Below are 23,761 nucleotides of genomic sequence, written 5' to 3'. Positions count from 1 at the left end.
CAGGAAAAACTGCATAGTTTTTCAAGAACAGCCCAGGTCACCTAAATGGTCCCTCCTAGCTGGTCACATTTTACTATTTTAAATCATGTTTATAAATGTATATAGCAATTTAACAAGGGTAAGACAATACACTAAAGAAAAATGCATCTCCAATTTTCTAAATTTAAAAACTAAGCAATTCTTCTTATTTTAGCATATAAATGCAATATATTTTCACCATGGTCACAAGAACTATTTGGGAATAATTTTCAAAAGGTTGTCATTCAACACCCACCTTCTTTATTGCTGGTCAGATAAACAGCATATAATATATGTGCTAGTATCATAGAATACAAATTTGATATTCACAGCAAATAATTGAAATTTAAAGTTAATTCACTTTATTCTTATAAGCATAATTTTATTCCATTTAGTTCCTATTTTCTAAAGTGTTTCTTTAGCATGGTATCAAAATAGGAAAAGGTATTTATTACCAGTATATTCATTGCTACAAATGAAATAAATATATTTCTATTTGTATCTTCTAGAGATCATCTGCATATTTAACCTTTGTGTTTTGCTGAATTATGCTAAAGTTTATAAAAATGCATTTATTGTCCACAGTTGCCTATTCATATGAAAGAAAAGCCACTGAAATGGGATCAGCAAAATCCCAGTTGCATGAAGTATAGTTGCTTGCATGTAAATCAGTGATAAGCAAAACTAATAAGCACAGAAATTAATGTAATTTGAGATTATTGAGGTGAAATATATTATCTAAATATTTATTGGAATGTCAGAACAGTTATTAAAATAACCAAGCAACTATTGCAGTCTTTCAAATCATTGACGCTTTGACACAATTCAACCAATTAAGTATTTTTACATCTCATTGATTTCAGCGAAGACTTCAAAATATACTTAATAGCAAATTGCCATGCATACCTAAAATAACTGAATTAAGCTAAATTTCTGTGACTTCATGGACATACAAATATATAGTGGATATAGAAAGTCTATATACACCCTTGTTAAAATGCCAGGTTTTTGAGATGTAAAGGAAAACCAGATGAAAATAAATCACTTCAGGAAAAAAATAGAGTTTAATCTCTGAACACAAAGCTACATACAGGCAATGTATCCAGACGGTTAAGGGGTTGGCGCGGCTTCCGGATGACGCGTCTGGCCCACGGGCTGGCAGTTTGACACACCTGGATTAGACTATTTGAGACTTCTCTTGAGAAAGCTTATTTTTGGTTAGACAACCGAGCTACTGCTGAGCTCTGGTCTGAATATTAGTACATACAGCTTCTTTAAGGAGTTGCTAATAAACAAGATTTGCATCCTCATATATGCTGTTTTGAACTCAAATTGCTACTCAGTCCTAAACCCTAGTATGTCAGTTTTGGTCCATTTTGGCCAGTGTCCCTCAAGCAGAATTATACATTTACTCCACATATGCTCATACTATTCTATCTAGGGGAAAATATATTTTGGAAGCTAATATCCCACCTATGAGGTATATGCAGTGTTCTGACACACTTGCTATAAATTCAAATATCGGCAATAAGCCAGGCGTCCTAATCATGCAAAACAAGATGTGAATAGACTCTCTCGATAAGCCATTAACTGGCACTTGATTTCACTTTCCGCTAGGAAATAGTTGAAAGAACTGTGAATTAATCATCTTCCCATTAGAAACCTGGAAGGCATTTGCACAATGCTTATGCAGTATTCTCTAGATACCAATACTAAAATTACTCTTCAGGAAAATTGTTTAGGTTAACATGTAGTAACCTTTTGCTGGAAGGAAGTAATTTAAAGATTGGACTCAAAAGGCTAAATAGTGTTTTTTCCCTATGATTATTTTCAGAATTTGCTAATATTGACTTTTGTATTGTCAAACTGAAAAGCCATAGTTTTTTGCTGGTTCTTGCAAATTTTCACTTCTTTATCCATAATTAAATAAAAATGATATCAAAATAGCTGATAATGAGTTAGCTATATTTAATATAGTACTATCATCAATCTCATACTGAATGTTTGTAAATTTAATCACATGCCAGCCAGTTTTAGTGATTCCATATTCATATCTGAATGAATAGTGAATATTGTGCAAATTTTAGGATTCATAGGACAAAGTTTTAGGATTCTATCATTAACACACAAATGTAAATGTTCCACAACCAAATGTATTTATGAGGATATCTAACAGTAAGAAAAAATACATTTGGTTGGCTCAAAGACATTAATCAGAAGAGACATTCAAAATAAATAGGCAGGGTGTAGAGTTATACCAACGAAACACTGGGAATGAATTTTTGATTGTGAGATAACATAAACACAATAAATCAAATCTTTGTCTTAGCAAGACAGAAAAATAAGGACTGAATTATTAGCTGCCCTTTATACTAGCCAAGAAACTGGAAAGTTTAAACTTGCAGTAATTTCTAAGGAGGAACCTGGAGAAAAAAAAGGCATATTGCAAAGTGCAGAATACTGTGAAAATAGAATGATTCTAAAGACCCAGTGCTCTTATGTTAATGCCTCCTAAAGTACATGTTGGTTTCAATAGCAAACAATAACATTTTAAGTACCGCAAATGTAATTCCTTCAAAACGAATAGTGTTGGGACTTATAATTTGAAATGAATTATAAGAATTCAAGCCAACTGGTACACTCTTTTAAACACATTTATTTGGTTTTATGTCCCTTTTAAATAACTGAAATGTTTCCAAAGCACATTGAGGATTGTGATACAAATCAATATGAATTCAGAATAATTTAAACTGTGAGTCATATTAAATAACCTTTTTGTGTATGTGCCTTTGAGTCAGTGTTGATTCCCAATGATTCACTGGACTAGCCCCTGCAGTTTTCTTGGAAGATTTCAGAAGTAGTATGCCATTGTCTCCCTTCCAGGGCTGAGAAGGAGAGACTGGCCCAAGTCTCCTACATGGCTTCATGACTAAAGCAGGAGTAGAACTCACAGACACCTGATTTCTAACCTGATGCCTTAACCACTACATAAAATTGGTTCTATTAGACAACTTGCCTCTTCTTTTGTTTGCATTTTACTAAAATAAAGTTATGGAGGGCTGGGAATTTCACATTAAAATACAGATCTTATTTTTTTTCTCATTCAATGAAAATGCAATTAGGAAATGTTTTCCTTTTTCTTTTTCGTAATTACAATCTATAGGAAAGTAAGACTAATCTAATTTGGATTTAATTAATACAAGAACTTATATCAATTCATTTGTATTAAAGTAATAAAGTAATAAAATTAAGTTTATACTTATACACTGCGTAAAGACACTGATAAAATCAAGTATATAGATTTAGAGCTGATAAAAGAGCAGATTCCACAAACATAGGATATTCAGGTTTTGTTCTTGAAGTAACTGAAAACAGAACAAATTTTCAAGTTGCTATAATACTAACATTATTATTAACTAATGATCTAATTCCATTATTTGATGGACTAATATGCAAAATAACATGTAATGCAGATTTTTTTTTAGTTTAGCAACAAGCTAACCAGCATAACAATTCACGTTTCCACATACTTTTCCATTTTTTTCTGATCCTCATTAACCAAGAGTTAGTCAGAATTCTATTCAGTTCTCATGGTTTAGTTGTTCTCACTAAATTAACTCTTTGAACTACTATGTGTATTTCTGTAAATCTTAAAATTACAATTATATATCCCCAAACCATATTTTTGTCCACGTTATAATTTCGACTACATAAATATGGTCAGTGCTTTTTTTTGTAAAAAAAAAAAAAAAGTGCCAAAACTCACACATCAAACAACCCGCCTTGCCTACCCTACAAGGTTTCATCCAAAAAAGGTGCCGGAACTCCATTCTGGGCGTTCTATGACAAAAAAAGCCCTGAATAGGGTACTTAAAAATGAATTCATTATTAATATGTAGAATTAGTGGTGTTGAGAGAAATTGATCAAGGAGAAGAAAAATAGATGGCTAGTATGCAAAACCTGAAATTGGGATGCTGAAGAGATTCCAAGGTGACTCAAAAAGGAATTGGCATTCAGTTTACTATGTAAGAAAGACAATACCATATGAAATGTTTCAACTTGCACAGAATTGAGATCTAAAGACACACAAAAGAACATATTGGTTTTCTAACTGGGAGAGGTGGCCAGCTATATTTTAATTGGAGATTTGATTAAGCCTTTCTAGAAGTTAATAGCAATTAAATTTTAGTATAAAATAAGCATCCATTGATTTTAAAACAGCAGTTGCTAATGCCAGAAGGGAGATAGTTAATCAAGCTATGGTAGAACAATTAGACCATGAAGAAACTGACTACATTCCATCCTTCTTTGAAGGCAGATATCAAAGTGAGGCAAAGGCAGAGTAGGTATGTTTGTATGCATTAGCTGAAATCCACTTGTGAATTACAAGTGGAAAAGTCAAAGTTTGAATGAAAATGATCTCTTTCTATCCTTGTTATTCTAAGAATAAAGAAGTTGATATATTTTGCAATATGACCATTGTATGTTGTATTTTGTCTAATCAACCCAGAGAACTCTCAACATATATGTCCTGAATTCCATGGAAGCCTCCCATTTCCAGTGCAGTAGTACCATAGCAAATCATTGGCTATAAACTCTTATTAATCTGCTGGGCCCTAGTAAATGTAGTTACAATTTCATGAATACAGTTTTTGCTCTGAAAGGTCATGATTGTCCACCAAAACCTTAGATAAAATGATAGTTTAACCAGTGGTTTAATTAAGATGGCTACTACTTTTAATATAAAAACATATTTGCATAAGGTTAAATTATTTTAACCCTTTTTTACTTAAACTTACATTGGATCTGTAATACAAAACATTTTATACTGTGAAATATCACTTTGTTTGCAGTAAAAAAAACAATTTTTCTTCACATTTGGTTCTGAAGCACATCTTTTGTTCTGATGATAATATAGAAGTACATCTTTCTAGTAGCTGCTTAGAAAGGCATTTGTCTAAGGAGATGAGGTTCAAATAGCTCTTTCTGTTCATTTTGAGAAGTTTTCAAGGCTGAATGGCTGTATGGCAAAGTGTTATAAAAGAGTACTTTAAGGATAAAATATTTTAGTTACAATAATAACTTTTATAGATTTCCACTAACATGACAAAATGTTTGTTAATTTCTGTGTGCATTGGAAAATATTCAACATGGCATATTAAATTGTGGGGGGAAAATTAAGGTTACCATCCTATCATTTTCATATTTTTATCCCCAGACCTTCAAAGAGTTAAAGGAGTTCGCTCTTTGAGTGAGAGCCAAGTAGATATTCTCTTTTGCATACTTTGGATCAAACTGTCAGAACTGATTTCCCAGTTAAAAAAAAGAAAAGAAATAAATTTCATCTAGTTATGCCTTAAATAATACAAAATGTATTTATAAATTAGAATTTTATTATATAATTATTGACTAAAAAGTTTCAAAAATATATCATAGTGTAGTCCTCAGCTTATGATGGTAATTGAGGGCAATGTCACATGACTACATTGCTCAGTATCAGCAATTCCGGTATTCCTTATTGCTGTCAAGGATTACATGTGTCTTTAAGTGAAGTCACATTATTATGACTTCCAACTTCTTGCTGGTGTCCCATTGACTTTGCTCATGTGAAACTAGCTAGGAATATTGGAAATTGCAATCACATGATCATAGCTCACAGTAATGTCATAATCATGAGATGAAGCCCGAATCACGATCACATGACTACAGGAATGCTGTGACGGCTGGAACTACAAGGACTCATTGTAAGTACCAATTGTTCAGTACCATGGTAATTTTTTAATGGATACTGAACAAATGGTTGTAACCTGAGTATTAAATGAAAAAAAAAAGGTTTTGAACACCACTGCAATATATAGGAAGGTGAAATATATAGCTTCTTCTACATTGTAGTAATATACAGAGCTTCTGTTTTGATATTTTTAAGAGCAATTCTTATTTCTAAACTTGTTCTATTTCTCTCTCTCTCTCTCTCTTTCGCTCTCTCTCTCTCTCTCTCTCTCTCTCTCTCACACACACACACACACACAAACCATTTTGCAAAACTTTGAGTAAAACATTACAGCAGCTGCATTCTTTGAAAGGCTAGCAAGTGTTTTAAAACCTGATTCACTATAATTGCCCATCGCTCCATAGGTGATTCCAGCAGAAATGCTCCCTACAGTATATATACACCCACATTTAAATGGGTGGTTCTGCCTGCAGATGCTGACCCTTTGCAAAGCAACTCTTTTGAATGCTTTCCACACAAGTACATTAACATATACACATATATGAAGTGTGCGTTGTTTTTAATATTTGTGTTTTGTTTTAAACAACAATTTTCAATTTCAGATATGTGTCTAATTCCACTATAGTAGTTATTTAACACAATGACATTGACTTGAGGTTGGATTCCAGTGATATTTTACATAAATCATACCTGATTTTTTCACTATTTCTGTTTTCTTCATATACTGGCTGAAATTCTTTATTATAAGGAGTTCTATGTATCTCTCTGGAGACTGGGAAGTGGTAAATAGGAAAATGTGCATGTTCTGCATCATTGTCATCTAGAGAATGTAAAGATACAAAATCATATATTGTTCAATTTTTCCCAAAGTATTACACAAAATAATTAATACATACTTCTTATACAGCTTATAAATGTTCTATTATAAAAGTTACTGATCTGCGTATTTTATATCACAAGGTTCCCGAGAATATTATTGAGCAGTATAATCAATAAAAATGGAAGAAATAGAAAAATTACTGGAAAAAGAAGATCTTTGTTACTGATTTTATCAATTAAATTATCAAAACTGAGATGAACTTGTAAATCAGAAAAAACCATTAAAAAGTGTTCATGCAATAACTGAATTTATGACTCACCACCAATGAAAGCATACAACCACACTCCATACACTTTTATAATACTGTATTTATTTCAAAATGTTTTAATGAAGGCTCTTTGCTATTCATTCATCTTTATACTATTGTTATAGTATTGGGAAATAATGTTTTTATTCTTCATTAAAACACTCTGAACATGTTCAAAACGTAATTGTCTTGTTATGACAAATTTATCGGAGATGGTTCTCTTAATATTTGTCAAGGTAATAATTTAATAGTTAAACAGCTTATGTAATGATGTAATGTAACATAAGCTGGATGATGCAATAATAGGAATGACTCAGCAGGTGTCTGCATCCCTTTAAGAACCCGAGTATAAAAGGGAAGGCTTTGCTAGTCTCTCTCTCTCTCTCTCTCTCTCTCTCTCTCTCTCTCTCTCTCTCTCATCCATTTCCTGTTGTAACTGCTGTGTTGGAGTTTGCTGTATTACCATGTGTATGTATTTTGTTCCTAGTGTATATTGCAGATAGTGTATGATAAACTACCATTTTATACAAACCACTGCTTACTGTATTTACTTCTGGGTTATCTCAGCACAATAAGACTGTGCATGCTCTGACAGGTTATGGGCCCAGAGTGAAGAGAAACCCAGTGAGAGTTTGACCCAGAGCCAGAGGAGTTGAGGCTTCTGGTTTGTAGTGGTTTAAAGAAGCAGGCAACATGGCTTCCATCAGCGTAATGGGAGGAGGTATCGTAGTATCTCATCTGAATGAGATAAACAACCTCTTCTGGAGTCTGAAAATAGAGATGTATCTGAGAAGGGAGGAGTTGTGGATGATAGTTGCTGATCCACCTGCAGCTCTGGATGATGGGGACCAAAGAAAGAATGAGAAAGCTTTGGCCAGCATAATTCTGAGTTTTGAGGATAGCCAGCTGATACATGTGAAGGGTCTCCAGTCTGCTAAAGAGTGCTGGAAAGCTTTGCGCAGTGTGTATGTGAGAGAGACTGTGAGCAGCAAAGTAATGCTGACAGTTATATAAAGCACAACTGAAATGGGGAGAAAGCATGTCTACGCATTTGCAGTCCATGAGACATTCCTAGAATTAGAGGAAAGAGGGATGACGTTCACTGAGTCACATAAGGTGTATGTGGTGCTCAGTTCATTGGACAATTCACGGGATGTCCTAGTGACCTGTTTAGTGTCAATGCAGGAGAAGGACTCAACCATGAGTTATTTGACTGGCTGGTTGGTGGAAGAGGAACAGAAATGTCTGGAAAAGCAGCAGAGGGAGTGACGACAACGCACAGCCCAAGCTTAAAACTGCTATGTCCCAGGGGGCTGGCAGAGTAGCTGAGAAAGTTTGTATGGTGAAACACTGCTCCAAGTATGGTTCTACAGAACATCTCCAGAGACACTGCCCTGACGGGAGAAACAGAGGAGCAGTGAGACAAGATCGTAGAACTACACAACCAACATTTTCCTTGGCAGCAACATTAACTGAGAAAAACACTTAGTTGTTGGACAGTGGGATGAGTCAGCATATTGCAAATGACCCATAAATGTTTTCTAACCTGAGGCCAGCTAACAGACATTTGTTAGCTTGGTAAATGGACAACAGTCTATTGTTAAAGCGGAAGGTAAAGTTTATGTAACTGGTATAGGAGATTTGGATGTCTTATATGTGCCAGAGTTAGACTATAATTTACTCAGTATTTCAAGCTTGGATAAATTAGGATATGATGTAATGTTTGCAAAGGGTCAATACACCATTAGGAAATGTGGGAGGATTTGTGCACAAGGTGTTAAACAGGACAATTTGTATATACTAAGGAAGCAGCAGGAAGGTTCTGCACGAACTTTAACAAATGCTCCCAAGCATGACAACTGTGTACATTTATTACAGAAGGTTAGGACATGTAAGTTTTAAAGTGCTGCAGAGGATACCAGATCTAGCTGAGGTACTTGCATTAAAAAATGCAAGATATATTTAGATTGTGCTATTTGCAGGGAGTCAGTGTCTAGTGTGTATCCTGTAAATAAGAAAAGCAGGAGGCAGAGTTTTGCAGTTAGTGCACACTGATTTAATTGGTCCTATGGTGCCCTCTTTTGGAGGAGCTAGGTATGTACTAGTCTTAGTAGATGACTACATCAGTTATGGATTCTGCTACTTATTAAAGAACAAAACAGAAGTTCTACAACAATTTAAGCAATGGGTGAACTTTGTAGAAAGTATGGTCATAAAGTATGCCAGCTGCAAACAGACAGGGGAACAGAGTTCATGTCTGATAATTTCCAAAGATGGCTGAGAAATTTAGGCATAAAGTATAGATGTACAAACCCTTACATACAGCAGAAAATGGAATGGCTGAAAGGAGAAATGGTATGTTGCAGACTATGAAGGACTCACTGCTCATAGATGCAGGAATGAGTAATACGTACTGGGGAGAAGCTATAAAAACAGCCAACTATTTAGTAAACAGAGTATTCATTGCTATCAATGAAACCCCATATTACATGTTATATGGAAAGAAACCTTCATTAGCTCACCTAAGGATATTTTGCAGTTATGCCTGGGTGCATATCCCCAAAGGAACTAGAAGGCCAGAAAAAGGCCAGGAAACTTAGGTTTGTGGGATATGAGCCAGGTTCCAAGAGATATAGATTTTCAGATGGAACAAGGAAGGTTGTGATATCAAAGTCTGCTAGTTTTGCAGAGCAAAATAATTGGGACAGGGTGCATGCTAACACTGAGGTGTTCATGTCAACAAGCAGTGTTAGTTCTCAGGAAAGGAAGGCTATACAAAACCCAATAAAGGAAGAACAGGATAGGTCAGAAATAGCAGGGATAGATGAGGATAGACCTGAGATAAAAAGAGAAGCCATAGAAACATAGGAACAGATGATCCTGCGGTCTGAATGTAGCAATAAAGGTGTACCTCCTGATCGATTCACAGCAAGTGGGGTTAGAGCATATAGTGTAAAGTATGAACCCTATGATTACAAGAGATGTTATCATTGCCTCAAGTAGATCAGGATAAATGGAAGGACACATTAATGAACTGCAGTACAAGGCAGGAACGTACACAGACAAAAATTGTTCAATTGCTCAAGCTAATATGTTGACTAAGCTTTAAATTCAGGCAAATGTAAATGTAAAAGCATTTGGGTTATCAGCTGTTTGGCTTTAAATGGGAGGAGTGTCACCGTAATAATTTAATAGCTAAACAGCTTATGTAATGATGTAATGTGACATAAGGTGGATAATGCAATGATAGAAATGACAGCAGGAATCTCTCTTTGACAGCTTGAGTATAAAAGGGAAGGCTTTGCTGGAGTGTCTCTCTCTCTCTCTCTCATCCATTTCATGCTGTAACTGTGTTGGAGTTTGCTGTATTACCAAGTGTATGTATTTTGTTCCTAGTGTATATTGTATATTGTGTATGATAAATCACCATTTAATACAAACCACTGTTTACTGTATTTATTCCTGGGTTATTTCAGCACAATAAGACTGTGCATGCTTTGACAATATTGATGCTGTAATTAAGAAGATATAGTTTGTTTTACCAAAATGTGAATATGATGAATGCTCATTAATGAAGCTTTCTACTTTGTTTTTCTTTCTGGCATCTCTGGAGGCTTTCCAATTTGTCAGGAACTGTCTTTCCATTTCTTTTATTTCTTTTCCATCCAGCAATTCTGAGGAAATTTTGTAATGTGTAAATCAACAAACAGCTTTAAATTCTTAGGAAGGCAAAAGAGCATGTTTTGTTGCCAAAGATATTGCTAATTTTTTATCATCAATTTTATTATACTTGAAAAACCACCAAATGGTTCACCACTGGGCTTTAATTTTACTGTACTAGTAGGTATGAGCTGGACAGCTGATGGATAGCTTGTTATAGCATAATAGTGAAAAGGATAGACCTTAAAACTGTCAAACAATTGCCAGAGTAATAAAAAGACAGAGAAGCAAAACAATCTTTCTGCTGCTCACTTGGACTGATATCTATAATTATTGTGCATGGTCAATGAAATGACTGGGATCTATACACAAAGACTCTAACAATAACTTTTATATAATTTTAGTTATATAACCCAATTGTTCAATAATATAGCATTAATGGAAAGAAAGATGACCCTGAATTTAAGTTACTTCCCCACAAAGAAAGATATTAAACATAATTAAATGCAGACAAAAATCTTGATAGTGATAAGTAATTCAACCTAGAATAATCAACTCTAACTTAAGTTCTGAAGATTTTCCCCAATACACACGCACCATAAATGTAAGTAATATGCTTGCATACACATAGGCAACATGTCTTTCTGACTCTGTCTCTATGTATGTATGTATGTAATGTATGTATGTATGTTATGAGTTTGCCAGAAACCACACTCCAAGGGAAAAGTCATGACAAAAAGTATATTATATATTGAATTAATCCAGGTAATCCTCCACTTAGGATTAGAGGGCCCAAAATTTCAATTGATCAGCAAAGCAGTTATTAAACAAGATGCCATGTGACCGATTCACTCAATGACCGCAGTCCTGGCTCCCCTAATTTATTTATTTATTTAGAAGATTTATATGGCTGTCCACTCACCCTCAGTGATTCTGGGAGCTTACAAACAATAACAACCCAATATAAAAAGAATAAAACAATAATTTCCCACCCATCCCCGGTGACAACAACAATCAAAAGAGCCACTTGATGGGCTCCATCACTCTGGGTTCCTCAGGCTCACTGGTAGAACTAGGTCTTCAGGGCCCTGAAAAAGAATGTCAAAGTGGGGGCCAGTCTAATCTCTGTGAGAATGATGTTCCAAAGAGAGGGAGCACCACAGAGAAATCCTTCTTCTTGGTCCTGCCAAATGAATCTCCTTAGGCAATGGGACCTGCAATATTCCCTGCCTCCCCACTTTAGTGGGTTATGTGGACGTAACTGAGAAGAGACGATTCTTCAGATAACTTAGTCCCAACCCAAGAAGGGCTGTAAAATGACAACCAGCACTTTGAATTGCACCTGGAAGCAAATCAGTAACCAGTGCAGTTCCCCAAGAGAGGTGACATATCTGCACTCCTAGGTCTGCATAAACCATGCAACCTGTTCATGCGACCTGCTGCATTTTGAACAAATTGGAGCTTCTGAATGCTTTTCAAGGGCAGCCCCATCTAGAGTGCATTGCAATAGTAAAGATGGGAGGTGACTGCAGTCATTAAGCGACCATGTGGGTTGTTAAGCGGAGTGCCATGGAGAGAACCTGGGCCTTTTGATGGGGCAGAGAAAGGGCCTAGGCCCTCTAACCATGTCACCAAATAGAATGAACCCTAACCCAGCGTTTGCCAGCATTTTTACCAGACTTGAAGTCTGTTCTTTTAGCACATCGAGAGATTTCTAGAAGGCTCAGAATGTTGGAGCAATTATATTAGGAACATTCAGCACTGTGGAATATCATTATTTGATTTATATCCTGCCATTTTTCAGGAGCTCAGGCAGCAGACATAGCATCCCTCCTACTCTTGCCACAACTACCCCCCTATGATACAGATTGGGTTGAAAGGAAGCAAATGGCTCAAAGTCATCCACAAGCTTCTCAGGCTGACCATCACACTTGACCAGATACAGATACAGTACATCAAACCTAGAAAGCATAGAAGATTTTGGGCATAGGAATATAAGGAACTATTACTAGGAATTTTATTAGATCCTATATCTTAAGGAATATTTCAAACTGTCTCAATGATGCTTGTCCAACTTTAATGACCAGAACATACTGGCTCTCATAGATAATTGTTGAAGCTCTCAAGAAATGCCTTTTTCTGTTAACTTGTCCAAGACTTAGAAGAGCCTTCTGAGGGAATTTTGTCTCATATTCAGTGGAAAATTTGAGGCACAAAGGTTGAGTAGTGTAATATATCAAAAAAGATGTTATTGATGTTTGTGATAACATTTTATTACTGCCTTGTTAGTTTTATGATTATTTTAATTCTGGTTTGGTCCAGAGCTGCACACAACAGGAGGGAGGAAGGAGAACTGGAGAGACAAGCTTGATTAATTCTTTCTTCTTAAAGATCCCTAAATCTGATTTTGGAAGGTTATTCTAAAACTGACTCTGTTTTGATCCTAATCCCAACTGTAAAGAGGTGTTTCATTCTATGGAAATTCAAATCGATTGGCTCCCCTCATTTTAAGGTACAGTGGTTTTATCAAAGTGCAGAATGTACCATAATATACAGCTTTCCGATAACTTTAAAAACATGTCTGATAATTGGATAGATGTATAATTTGTACATCAGCTAATAAGCATGAAATAAGATAAAATTGCTTGTTTTGTAATTTGGATGGCCTCAGAATTGACCAGAAGCAGAGCTGAATGCAAGTGGAGTTAGATGGTTTCAACTGCGGGCAGCAAATTCACAGGAAAACAGTGGAATTTAACACTTGGGTAATGACCTTAACTCCCAGGTTGTAGCTTATGCATCTATGGCTTAATAAATCAATACATATAAAATGAAAGAACAATCTCTGCAATTTAAATATTTTACCAAGATATTTTGACTGCAGTATTACTTTATCTCGGTATTTTGGCTTATGACAAACAGGATTCCCATTCAGCTCCATTTTGTACAACTTAGTCCATATACTCAGAACAAATTCCAAGTCCTGGAAGTAACAAAAGAAAAACATCACTTATCTAGTCCAAATATTGCAACTAAATTGGTAAATCTTTCTTTGATTAGTTGTAACATGTCCCATTTATTTCAACTGATGTTATTACATTTAATAACACAATCAAATATCCATGTATTAAAAATACATTTTACCCACAATATTCAGAAATGATATTTTGATAGTTTTTTACTTCTTTATTCATAATTGTACTCTATTTTTGTGTTTTCACTATCTCATGAAAGTTTAAATATAAATGTAAACCAGGAAAAAAAAAAACATTAACTGCACTGTTCTCTGGTCTCCTAAGTTTTGCAAAAATATGTTTGTAAATACTGGAAGTTAACAGCCTTTAATATAGCATAATTATTCGGATCTTTTGGCTCTAAATACAAATTGTTATTAAATTAAGCTAAACAAATTCAAGAAAAAGCATCTGTGGGATATTTTTTATCTCACTAATTGTAATAATGCCATGTATGATAGAAACCACAACATGTATGGAACTATGGAAACTATGGAAACATTGTTACATACAGGAAACTAATGTTTGGGAAGCAATTTTTCTTCCTTTTCCTTAAAACAGTACATTTTCTAATATTTTATCAGTATATTTTTGTTTGGATTTTGAAAAAAACAGAAAGGTAGAAGATTACTCTCTTAATCTCTGTTGCTCCCTGTAGTCCTCCAGTTGCTTTATTTTAACTCCATGCACTGGCACTCAGAATCTAAACGATTGTGCATAATTATCACATTTGTCTTCCTACAAGTTTTAAAAATATGCTTCAGTCACAATCTCTCTCTCTCTCTCTCTCTCTCTCTCTCTCTCTCTCTCTCCATCCATCCATCTATCTCCATATATCTATTTGATATCCCCTCTCTCCTCTAAGAGCACAGGCAACCAGACTTAATACTCCCTCCTTCAATTTCTACTCCAAACATCTCTGTGAAATAATTTGGGCATGAAGTGATTGGCTTAAGTAAGCCAATAGTTTTTTATGTTTGGTGTATATTTCAACCTGGATCTTTCTAATAAGTCACATATTATGCTCTGTCTGTCCAGATATTTGATATAAAAGTTATCAACTATTTGGCAAAGCTGATGAGGGAAAACTGAATTCTTTTTTCTTTCTGTGTCAAAGACTGAATAATTTAAATTTAAATGCATAATTAAAAAGAATTATGCAACACTGGTTTGTATATTATCCCCAATGTAGCTGCACATAGATAGGTAAATTCATATAGTGTCTGAAATGCTGGCAAACTCATATGAATGTACATAATTTATTCTGAAATAATTTCTATAGTATATTGTATTTTTTCCTAAATTCATCTATTTATGAAACTTGCAAAGTTCAAGGAAGTATTATAAATAAAAGTTAATGTTCAAAAGAATAAAACTTGATATTCAGTGATTTGCAATATGAAGAAGCCAAAAATGAAAACTCAAAAGTATTTTGGTGTTACTTGCCAAGTTCATTATAGTAGGCATTCCATAATCTATTATAGAATTAACTTTCCCCAAAAGAATAAAATCTCCTTTGAGTTTGACAATAGCTATTTTTGTCAATAAAAATGTTAATTAATAGTAATAAAAATTAAATTTATTATAACTAATATTTACAACATTAGACAGAACTACATATTTTTCCTGCATATTTAGATTTCAAATTTTGTCTGAGCAATTTAGCTTTTAATGTCTAAAAATGAAGCAAAATTTATAAACATGCAAATACTGCCTTTGCTCACAATCATCCCTCTTTTTCTATTTGTACAAATTTAGCTAAGCCTATGAGATAGAGCCTTTGTTAAAATGCATAATAGTATCATCCTCACTATATATATATGATTTTAAAATGTATTTTAAAAATTAATTCAATTAAAGATTTTGAAAATTCAAAATAATATATTTTCTTGGAATTCTGAAAACCATTTAATTTTGAAGAATGCCTAGAATTTTTAGATTTGTTTGGTTGATAAATTATTCAGAACATGTTTAGTTTATCTAAGAATACACTTATTCCATGCTGAAATAGATATTCCCTACTTGTTCAACTGCCTTCCTGTCTCTAATAAACTGCGTTCACTTTACATCCTTTCAATAAGCTATACTAAAGGGACTAGATAGTTTTGTGGGCAATCTCTATTTGATAAATGATAAATGATCATGTCATCTTATCACTTAGAGATCTGCTACAAAATACTAAAAAACAAATTGTATTCTAGGCTCCTGATGGGGGTGGGGTGGGTGTAAAAGCCTCAGATGTCATTCATAGCACAAACTATAGCCTTCTTCCCAATTAGTGATAGTCATTTAAAAACCTACATTTGACCAGTGCACTCCAATTTTTATGGGCTATGTCTAGCTCAAATAGCTTAACTACATCTGCAGATAGCAATTTGTCATCATTCTGACGGTCTGTCATTATCTCTTTCAGAAAATCTATATATTTTTTCTTGTACCTGACTGAATTGTGAAGTGAAGGAATCTATCTTTTTGATATCTAGTGTCATAATCAATAATGGCAAAGGTTGAATGCATTCAATATTTACAACCAAATCTTCAAAATACCGAATCCTTCTGAAATAGGACTTATATTGCTGAATATATTTTAAGATAATCTGGACTTATGAGATGTAGATAGACAACTTCCTAACACCTAGGACATGACATTTTTTCATACTATCCTCTGGGATCATGATGTAATAAGAAGCACCATACGTTACATCATAGTGAATGGAATTAAGAAAAAATTAAAAAATAAAGAAATGGAATCTTGTCCAAGCATTGCAAAAGAGTCACTTCTTTAAAAATTCAATTCTTTAAACATCACCATCCATCCTCCAAATTGTACTATTTGACTTAACAGTAGCAGTAGACTTTGCTATTGAGATTTTAGCAACAAATTGAAATTCTGAAATTTGTGATAATAAGAAGCTAAGTGCATGATTTAAATTAATCTAATTATACAGGCATCTTTTAATCCATGAGGTAATATATGAAATAGATTATTACAATATTTACAGAGTCATTTTATATTTACAATGTTCTATTGTCTACGTGTGATGGGTTTTTCCCAATTTTCTGTTACACATCTCTATAATCCAAATGTATTAAAATGTTGGATTTATCATCAACAATTTTGTTAATTTCATCTATCAGAAAATTGTCTAATGCTCATAAATTTGAAAATAAAAAAATGCATAATTAAAAGATACCATGATTCAAGAGGTGATGGACAAAAAATTGGCAAATTATTGAAATAATACTTAGTTCCATTTATAGAATTTATCAGTTTGCATTGCTTTTATTACCTTTATGTGATGAAGTTGGTTGTCAACAGCTATAAGATGGGAGATATTTTCTAGAATGGATAAGTCACTTAATTCATCAATATTATTATTGCTGATATTCAAAACTGATAAAGATTTCTGTAATGAACCACAACATATACTTATTCCAAATATAAAATAATATTTGAGTGCAGCAATTGTATGCTGACTGAACCTGACTGAAATGTAAAGTTTTCTTAAAATCTTAAATAGTATCACAACAAAAGTACCTCTAATTTTGTTTTGAAACAAAACAAAATCATAGTTAATAATTAGGTAAAAATGGAATAAATAACTATTAAAAGGTCTATTAAAATCCATACAATTCAATACAAAATCCTCTTCTGTTTTATGTAACCTATTTTGATGTGCACAGTAAGGGAAAGAAGGTGCTACCTTTCAATTCTTAGAAAGAAGTTAGATAAAGTAATATGATGTATATACTCTAAATGCTTTGGCTCAATTATTTAAACTTTATAAAAAAAATACCAGTAATACAAAATAAATCTTCCAATTATCAGTATGCTGCTTGAAAAGTAAGAAATAGCAATATGTCTTTTTCTCAATAAATACTGACTGTTCTGCTGATAAATCTCCAAAGAAAAGTGACTATATTGCATAAGAGTTAACATATTCTTTAATTAAGACTCAAAAAATAATGGCATCCATATTATATACCTGTAGATACTTTGAAATTTTGTTTCCTTAAGAAAGGTAAATCCTTAAATCCTAAGGAAATCTTACCTTTCCTTAAGAAAGGTAAAATCAGACAAACTGATTTTGAAAAAAAAAAAAAGTACGTATCGTGCAGCTTAGACTATGGTATTAGAGGAGAATTCTTCTTAGATATTGCACAGAAAATTTAGGGTATGGATCAAAAAAAGTTTGTTAAATCTAAAGCAGTATTTTTTTACAGTGTGGACATAAATCCTCCAGGTTTTATAATCTATATGTCTACATTAGCTAATTGTTCATAAGCACAACAGTAGTAATAAAATGAAACCATTAAAAAAATTCTCACAATTTACAATACTTATAAAGCATTGTAATTTTCAGTTTGATTGGGTTAAATCATATCAGTCACAGGCAGGTACAATACTGGAAATAAAAGCAATAAAAAATAAGTAAATGAATATTGATGGGAGAGGATAAAAGATATAGTTAGGGCAAGTTAAAATTATTTAAGATAATTACTTTTTAAATGCATATGCTAGAACAGGGGTAGTCAACCTTGGCCCTTTTATGACTCGTGGACTTCAACTCCCAGAATTCCTGAGCTAGCACAGCTGGCTCAGGAATTCTGGGAGTTGAAGTCCACAAGTCATAAAAGAGCCAAGGTTACCTACCCCTGTGCTAGAAGTATGATGTTCATAAAGTTGCACTCATGTAACAAAATGCTAAAAATGTTACAATATTCTGCATTATTTTCATAATAATTTCTTCTGAATACATAAAGCAAGGCTTTGTTATTAAAACTGAGTAATAATCATAGTATATATTTACCAGATTGCTTTAAGCGAAATAATTTTAGAATTTACTATTATTTTATTTTAAATAAAATTAATGACACATCAATGACACATATACACAGTATGAGGATAAGTATACAATAGAAGACTTTAGCAGTTTTTAACAATTAATGTCTGTCACCAAATAACTTTCAGGTATAGTGTTCTTACAGATACTGAATGAAGACTTCTTGGATCAAACAAGAGTTTTTCTCCTAAGGGAAGCTGCTGGCTTTCAACATGCAATTCTCTCAGTTCCTCTAAAGTTTCCAATCCTTCCACTACAGTGATACAGTTGCCACCCAAATATCTGGAAATAGAACAAAATAGAAAGATCTTTTATTTTAGAATTTCTTTTAAAACTGCATAGAAAATAAAATAATTATTTTACTGAATTATTTCAGTATTTCAGAAATAAAATCAATAAAACATAACATATTGCACCAATAATCAAATAAAAATTAATTAATTGCTATGGGAAAAATGGGATTATACCTTATATGTTCAGGTTTACCAAGCTTGCGTTCTTGAATGCAGTGTTTATGTGAAGCTTGTGCAATATAGCATCGCATATAAAATATATATTCATTCCATTTTATTAGTCTAAAAGTTACGATTATTACACACAAATCAATAAAAACAGAAACAATTTTTCACTTACAATTTTTCAAGTCTTATCAATGATTCTAGATTTTCAATTCGTGTAATGCAGTTGTTCTGCAGGTACAGATGTCTTAGGTTTGTCGCAAAGTCCAAGTTATGTATCTGTCTAATATTATTATCATATAAATATAGGACATTAAGATTTTTACACAAAGAAAGATCATCCTACAAGAAAAAATTGAAATATGTTTCTTGGTAAAATTTATTGATGAGCAACAGCTTCAGCAAAATTTCAAAAGTCCTAAAATTATGTTAAACCTGCAATTTTAAGTACAGTCAAAGTACATGAATACGGTTGAATAAGCCTGAGATGCAGGATAAAGATTCCACGTAACCTAATGATGCATTAAATATATGATCCTTGTATACTTTTGTATACAATAAATTATTCTAAGCATGTATGCTGGTTCATTTGAAAGAAAAAGAAGTCTAACTCAATGTGCTAAACTGTTACTTATGCTGAAATTGTTTTATATTTGTACAAGATCCCGTTTCTAGAAAACATTAACAACACTGAACATTACTATATTATAAAACTGTCTGTCCAAAACTATTTTTCTGCAAATAATTAAATAACAACTCATCAATAAAAAACAAATCAAATATTTATTATTTAAACTAATTAAGGCAATGGCATGAAATAGAATCAGAAATTTATTTCCAACTAGAAACTTATATTAAAACAAAATATTAAATATCATTTAATACTGAATAAATCTTAAATATAAAAGCTATCTTTTTACATAATGAAAAATTTCTTACAATAACATCTATATTTTTATTAGATAATTTTAGATGTGTTAGCTTCCTCAGATGTTGGGCCAAAGATTCATCTCTGCGATTCTTTTGATTAAGACTTCTAGCAATAAGTTCCAACGTTAATCGCACCATAATTTTGTGATAAAGTCAGTTTTCCACTACCTTAAAATAGAAATAAATAGTTGTAAAATATGCTGCTACATCATTATCATATATTATCTACAACATGTACTATTAAAAACATTTTAACTATAGTAAATTTCCTTTACACTATCTTAGCCATTTTCTGCATAAATCAAATATGCATTCTAGTGAACGTATTGATTTTCATTACATTTTTTATGTACATGATAGCAGGAATTCTGATTTATATTTTTGCTATCCTTATAATGGGTCTATCAATGGCTATTACTATATGCTTCCTCTAGATTCTAGAGTCTAGAATAAAAGCAGCCTGCCCTATAATAAGTGCTAGGGTGTGACAGTGGAAGATGGGTATCATTCCCATGTCTTGCTTCAGCTTTTAAATTTCCATGATGCATCTGGATTAACTAAATATGGATTAACTCTTTAATATTTTTCACTAAACTATTGTTATGAGTAATTTGTAATTTACTAAATGCTGATAAAGGGGTATTATGAGGGGGGAATAGAACCATTTCAATCTTTCACTCCCCCCCCCATTGCTTGCTGAGCCATTTTTCCATTATTCCAATAGTGCTTTTTTTTTTTTTTTAACTAGGACAATTTTATGAAATTCTATTAGGCATTCTAAAACATTTTAAAGCAATGCCTTAAAGCAAACTTTGTACTGCAGAAATCTTACTCCAGTTTAAAACCTGTTATCCCACTACCCCATTATGAATGCAGAGAAGCCTTAGTGTACACAGAAAAAAGTACAATTTAATACTTCTGTGTGTTCTAAAATATATTCCAATGCTTGAAACAGTGCAAAGAAAATAAAAGTTCATGACATGAAAGATACTGGGATGGAGAACTGTTTTGATTATATTTGAGGGGGAGAACTACTTTGCTTTAGGAAAAGCTAAGCACAAAAAAATTCAAATAATATAGGGAATTGTGTGGCTTTTAATGTTCTGTCAAGTCTGCCTTAAATGAATGATAGCCCTGCTTTCAGCAATATCATATGCTAATAGATGATGCCAAGAACTGTATTTTCTCACTGACAAAATAGCCTGACCAATATTCACACTTCTTTTAGAAAACTCTTTTAAGGTTGATGCATGTGCAAAAGATAAATGATTATCAATGTGAGAACAGGATTTTGTTTTTACTGCCATGTATCAGACAAATCTGAGAGCATGCAAGCAACTTGTGGACGTAGAGACTGAAATGAAGGACCCAATTTTAGAACCAAAACAAGCGCAAAGGGAGAGCATCACTCTGCAGCTCTTCTCCCCAACTTCTCCAAAACTTCAGATGCGAGCTACGACTGGGAGAAATGCTTAGAGAGAGAAAAACAGCACACAGCAAACCAGTTCAGCAGTTTCGGTATGGTAGTTCTGTACAAGCACCTCCCTTTCGGAAGAGAATGAAAAGAGATTACAGGCTCGCAAGACAGCCTATCTTCCCCTCACCCCAACCCGGGCCCTCATGTGGCTGTTGCTTCAGAGCAGGCCGACGGTGGAAGCCCGTTTGCTCCGTGAAGTTTGCTCCTAACAACCTCCACGTCATCCCAACGCGGTCTCTTTTCCCACACATTTTCCAAACACGCGTATTTCTCCGAGCCCGCTATCGCGTCTGAACCAACCACCTACATAAGCAAATCCCCTCCTCGCTCCTCAACCTCAAGGTGGAAACTGGCGGATCTTCGGCGCGGAAAGACGGAGAAGCAAAGAAAAACAGAACCCGGCAGACCGGTTGCTATAGAGATAGAAAGCCTTCAGAAGTACCCACCTACCGAAAACCTTCTGTGAGCGGCGTGGGAGGCGGGGCAAGTGGAGCACCATTATTTATGACTAAGGCAGCGTCCGTGGCGGAGTGAAGCCCGGGTTTAGAATGGTCTTCTCTTGTCTCTTCTTTGGTGGGGGCGATTTGTTCTGTTCGGTTGAAGTCCCGAATTCGCATCGAGATGATTGAAGCTCAACAAGGAGATTGAGCTGCCTTTTTTTTTTTTTTTTGCTAATAACTGTTTTTTTTTTGTTGTTAACGTCCTGACCTCGCTTCGAAAATAATAATAGAAAAAGAACTACAAGTCTAATACATATAATGCATCTGGTAGCTGGCGTTTATATTTTATAATATTATATAATAGGTGGCATTAATATTTCAAATACTGTAATTATTCAGACATTAAAAAGACTGATTTTCTGTTGATTAGAGCTTATTTCGAATATGCTTCAATCAATCCAATTCAATGGATTGAATTCTCTCTCTCCCTCTCACTCTCTCTCACATACACACACGTCAAATTTTAGTCCTCACAAAAGGTTTCACTTTAATCAGCCAAATGTGCGTTATACACAAAATTAAACTATATATGCTTTTCAATTCAGTTCGGCTTGGAGTAGCCTTGGAGTCAGGATAAAACCATGTCAAGTGTTCACTCTGAGGATCTGTTGGTGGATGAGAAAAAAATGGTTCTTTTAATTCGAAGAAAGATAATTTTGTAAGAACAAAAGCATATTCTTAAAAAAGGCAGAGCAATTCTTTCCAAGTTCTTTAGTCACAGTGGTCATAGAAGGCACCTGTATCTTCTGGGTAAATTGTTAGGTGTTGCTCTTTTATGGATTCATGTAGATAGATGGAAGTACAGAGATGGGGTTTGTTCAAGAATAGGGAAAAAGGTGATACTGTAATATAAAACAGGTTCTCTTCAGGAGCGTGCAGAATTGTGGGCGGAGGATCAGGGTCTCTTATGGGAATGAGGGACCCAATTTTCCTTTTGCTAGTTGCTTTTCCTAGAAAGAGATGTTATTCCATCAAGTGCACCTGTAGATTTTGTTTATTGTTTGGTCAATTAATATTTTGCTGCCCCAAAATTACATATTAGGTTGCTTAGTTGTTATAGTTATGCTATTGGTTTTTTATATTTTTATTCTGTTTAATGCAAGCTGCTTGGATTAATTGGAGTTAAGTACCATGTAAATTGAATTTATAAATAGTCATGCATAATCGCACTGGCATCCACTCATGTTCTTTGAACTTGCTCTATTAATTAGCATCACATGAAGCAGATCTCTTTCAGTGTTTATAGGCAATTGTAGGCAGAACTCTCTTCATCAATAAGGATAGTAATAAAGCATGATCCTGAATAAGAGCAGACAGCTCCTGTTGGGTTCTTGAGCAGAGCAGACAGGTTCTGTTGGATCCAATATATTTTAAAGAAATTACTTCAGTCTAGGAAAATATACCGTAAAACTGTAGTTCTTTTTATGTAATGCTCCAATCAAATTGTACTTAATATTACATTTTCAAGTAATACTGATCAGTCATTTAGTAAAACAACAGATTTTACCAGTTAGTAAGACAAATTTTGTCTTAATTTTGCTGAATCCTCAATACAGTAATTTTATATTAGGAAATAACTCTTCCCATTTTCATTAAGCAAAATAGAGCTAAAAGAAAAAACTGGATTTTAATTGCGCTTGTCCCCAAGAATATTTTTCCCTTTAAACATTTCTTTAGGAAGGGCTGAATTTTCTGTGCTGACAGATTATCTTGCACCTTAGGTTCTGAAATTACTTTAGTAGTTTTATAATTTATACATAAATTACTTTATATAAGATCATGGTGTGCTAAAACCCAAAAATACACTGATAACTTGATCAGTGTGGGAATGATTACAGCATTATAATCAAAGTGCTATGTCTCTTCAAAGGATGGGATTCATCAGATGTGACTCGGTGCTATACCTAGAAATTCTAGTCTAGGACAATGCATTAAGCTTACAAGGAGAATCATAACTAAAAGGCATTCACACATTTAGCACCTATATTTTGTATTCCTAGA

General features: G+C 33.7%; 1 protein-coding gene across 2 annotated transcripts; it reads right to left on the bottom strand.

Annotated features, from left to right (window-relative positions):
• Positions 1-461: 461 nt before the first annotated feature.
• On the bottom strand, positions 462-22,081 carry PPP1R42 (protein phosphatase 1 regulatory subunit 42). Of its 2 annotated transcripts, XM_039335257.1 has the most exons (9): positions 21,568-22,081; positions 19,793-19,951; positions 19,029-19,195; positions 18,539-18,677; positions 16,842-16,958; positions 13,403-13,520; positions 10,420-10,551; positions 6,441-6,570; positions 462-5,039 (listed from the first exon to the last, which is right to left on the bottom strand). In XM_039335257.1, the coding sequence occupies exons 2-9, from the start codon at positions 19,919-19,921 to the stop codon at positions 4,961-4,963; spliced, it is 1,011 nt and encodes a 336-aa protein (XP_039191191.1). In that variant the 5' UTR covers positions 19,922-19,951; positions 21,568-22,081; the 3' UTR covers positions 462-4,960. The 2 variants fall into 2 exon arrangements, with proteins under 2 accessions (XP_039191191.1, XP_039191200.1); XM_039335266.1 differs by lacking the exon at positions 21,568-22,081 and having other exon boundaries at positions 19,029-19,136; positions 19,793-19,916.
• Positions 22,082-23,761: the final 1,680 nt, after the last annotated feature.

This window comes from Crotalus tigris, unplaced genomic scaffold (genome assembly GCF_016545835.1).
Source record: "Crotalus tigris isolate CLP2741 ecotype Arizona unplaced genomic scaffold, ASM1654583v1 scf7180000017546.9332058, whole genome shotgun sequence".
In the NCBI taxonomy this organism is placed as follows: Eukaryota; Metazoa; Chordata; class Lepidosauria; order Squamata; family Viperidae; genus Crotalus; species Crotalus tigris.
The sequence above is the reverse complement of the archived record's forward strand: the minus strand, read 5'-3'. Positions and strand labels throughout refer to the sequence as shown.

Coding starts and splice junctions, on each gene's coding strand:
- PPP1R42 (XM_039335257.1), bottom strand. CDS start 19,921: ATGGTGCGATTAACGTTGGAACTTATTGCTAGAAGTCTTAATCAAAAG. Junction 16,959..18,538: donor GAAGTCTTCATTCAGTATCT/GTAAGAACACTA, acceptor GGTTCATTACAG/AAATCTTTATCAGTTTTGAA. Junction 10,552..13,402: donor ACTGCAGTCAAAATATCTTG/GTAAAATATTTA, acceptor AAATTTCCTCAG/AATTGCTGGATGGAAAAGAA.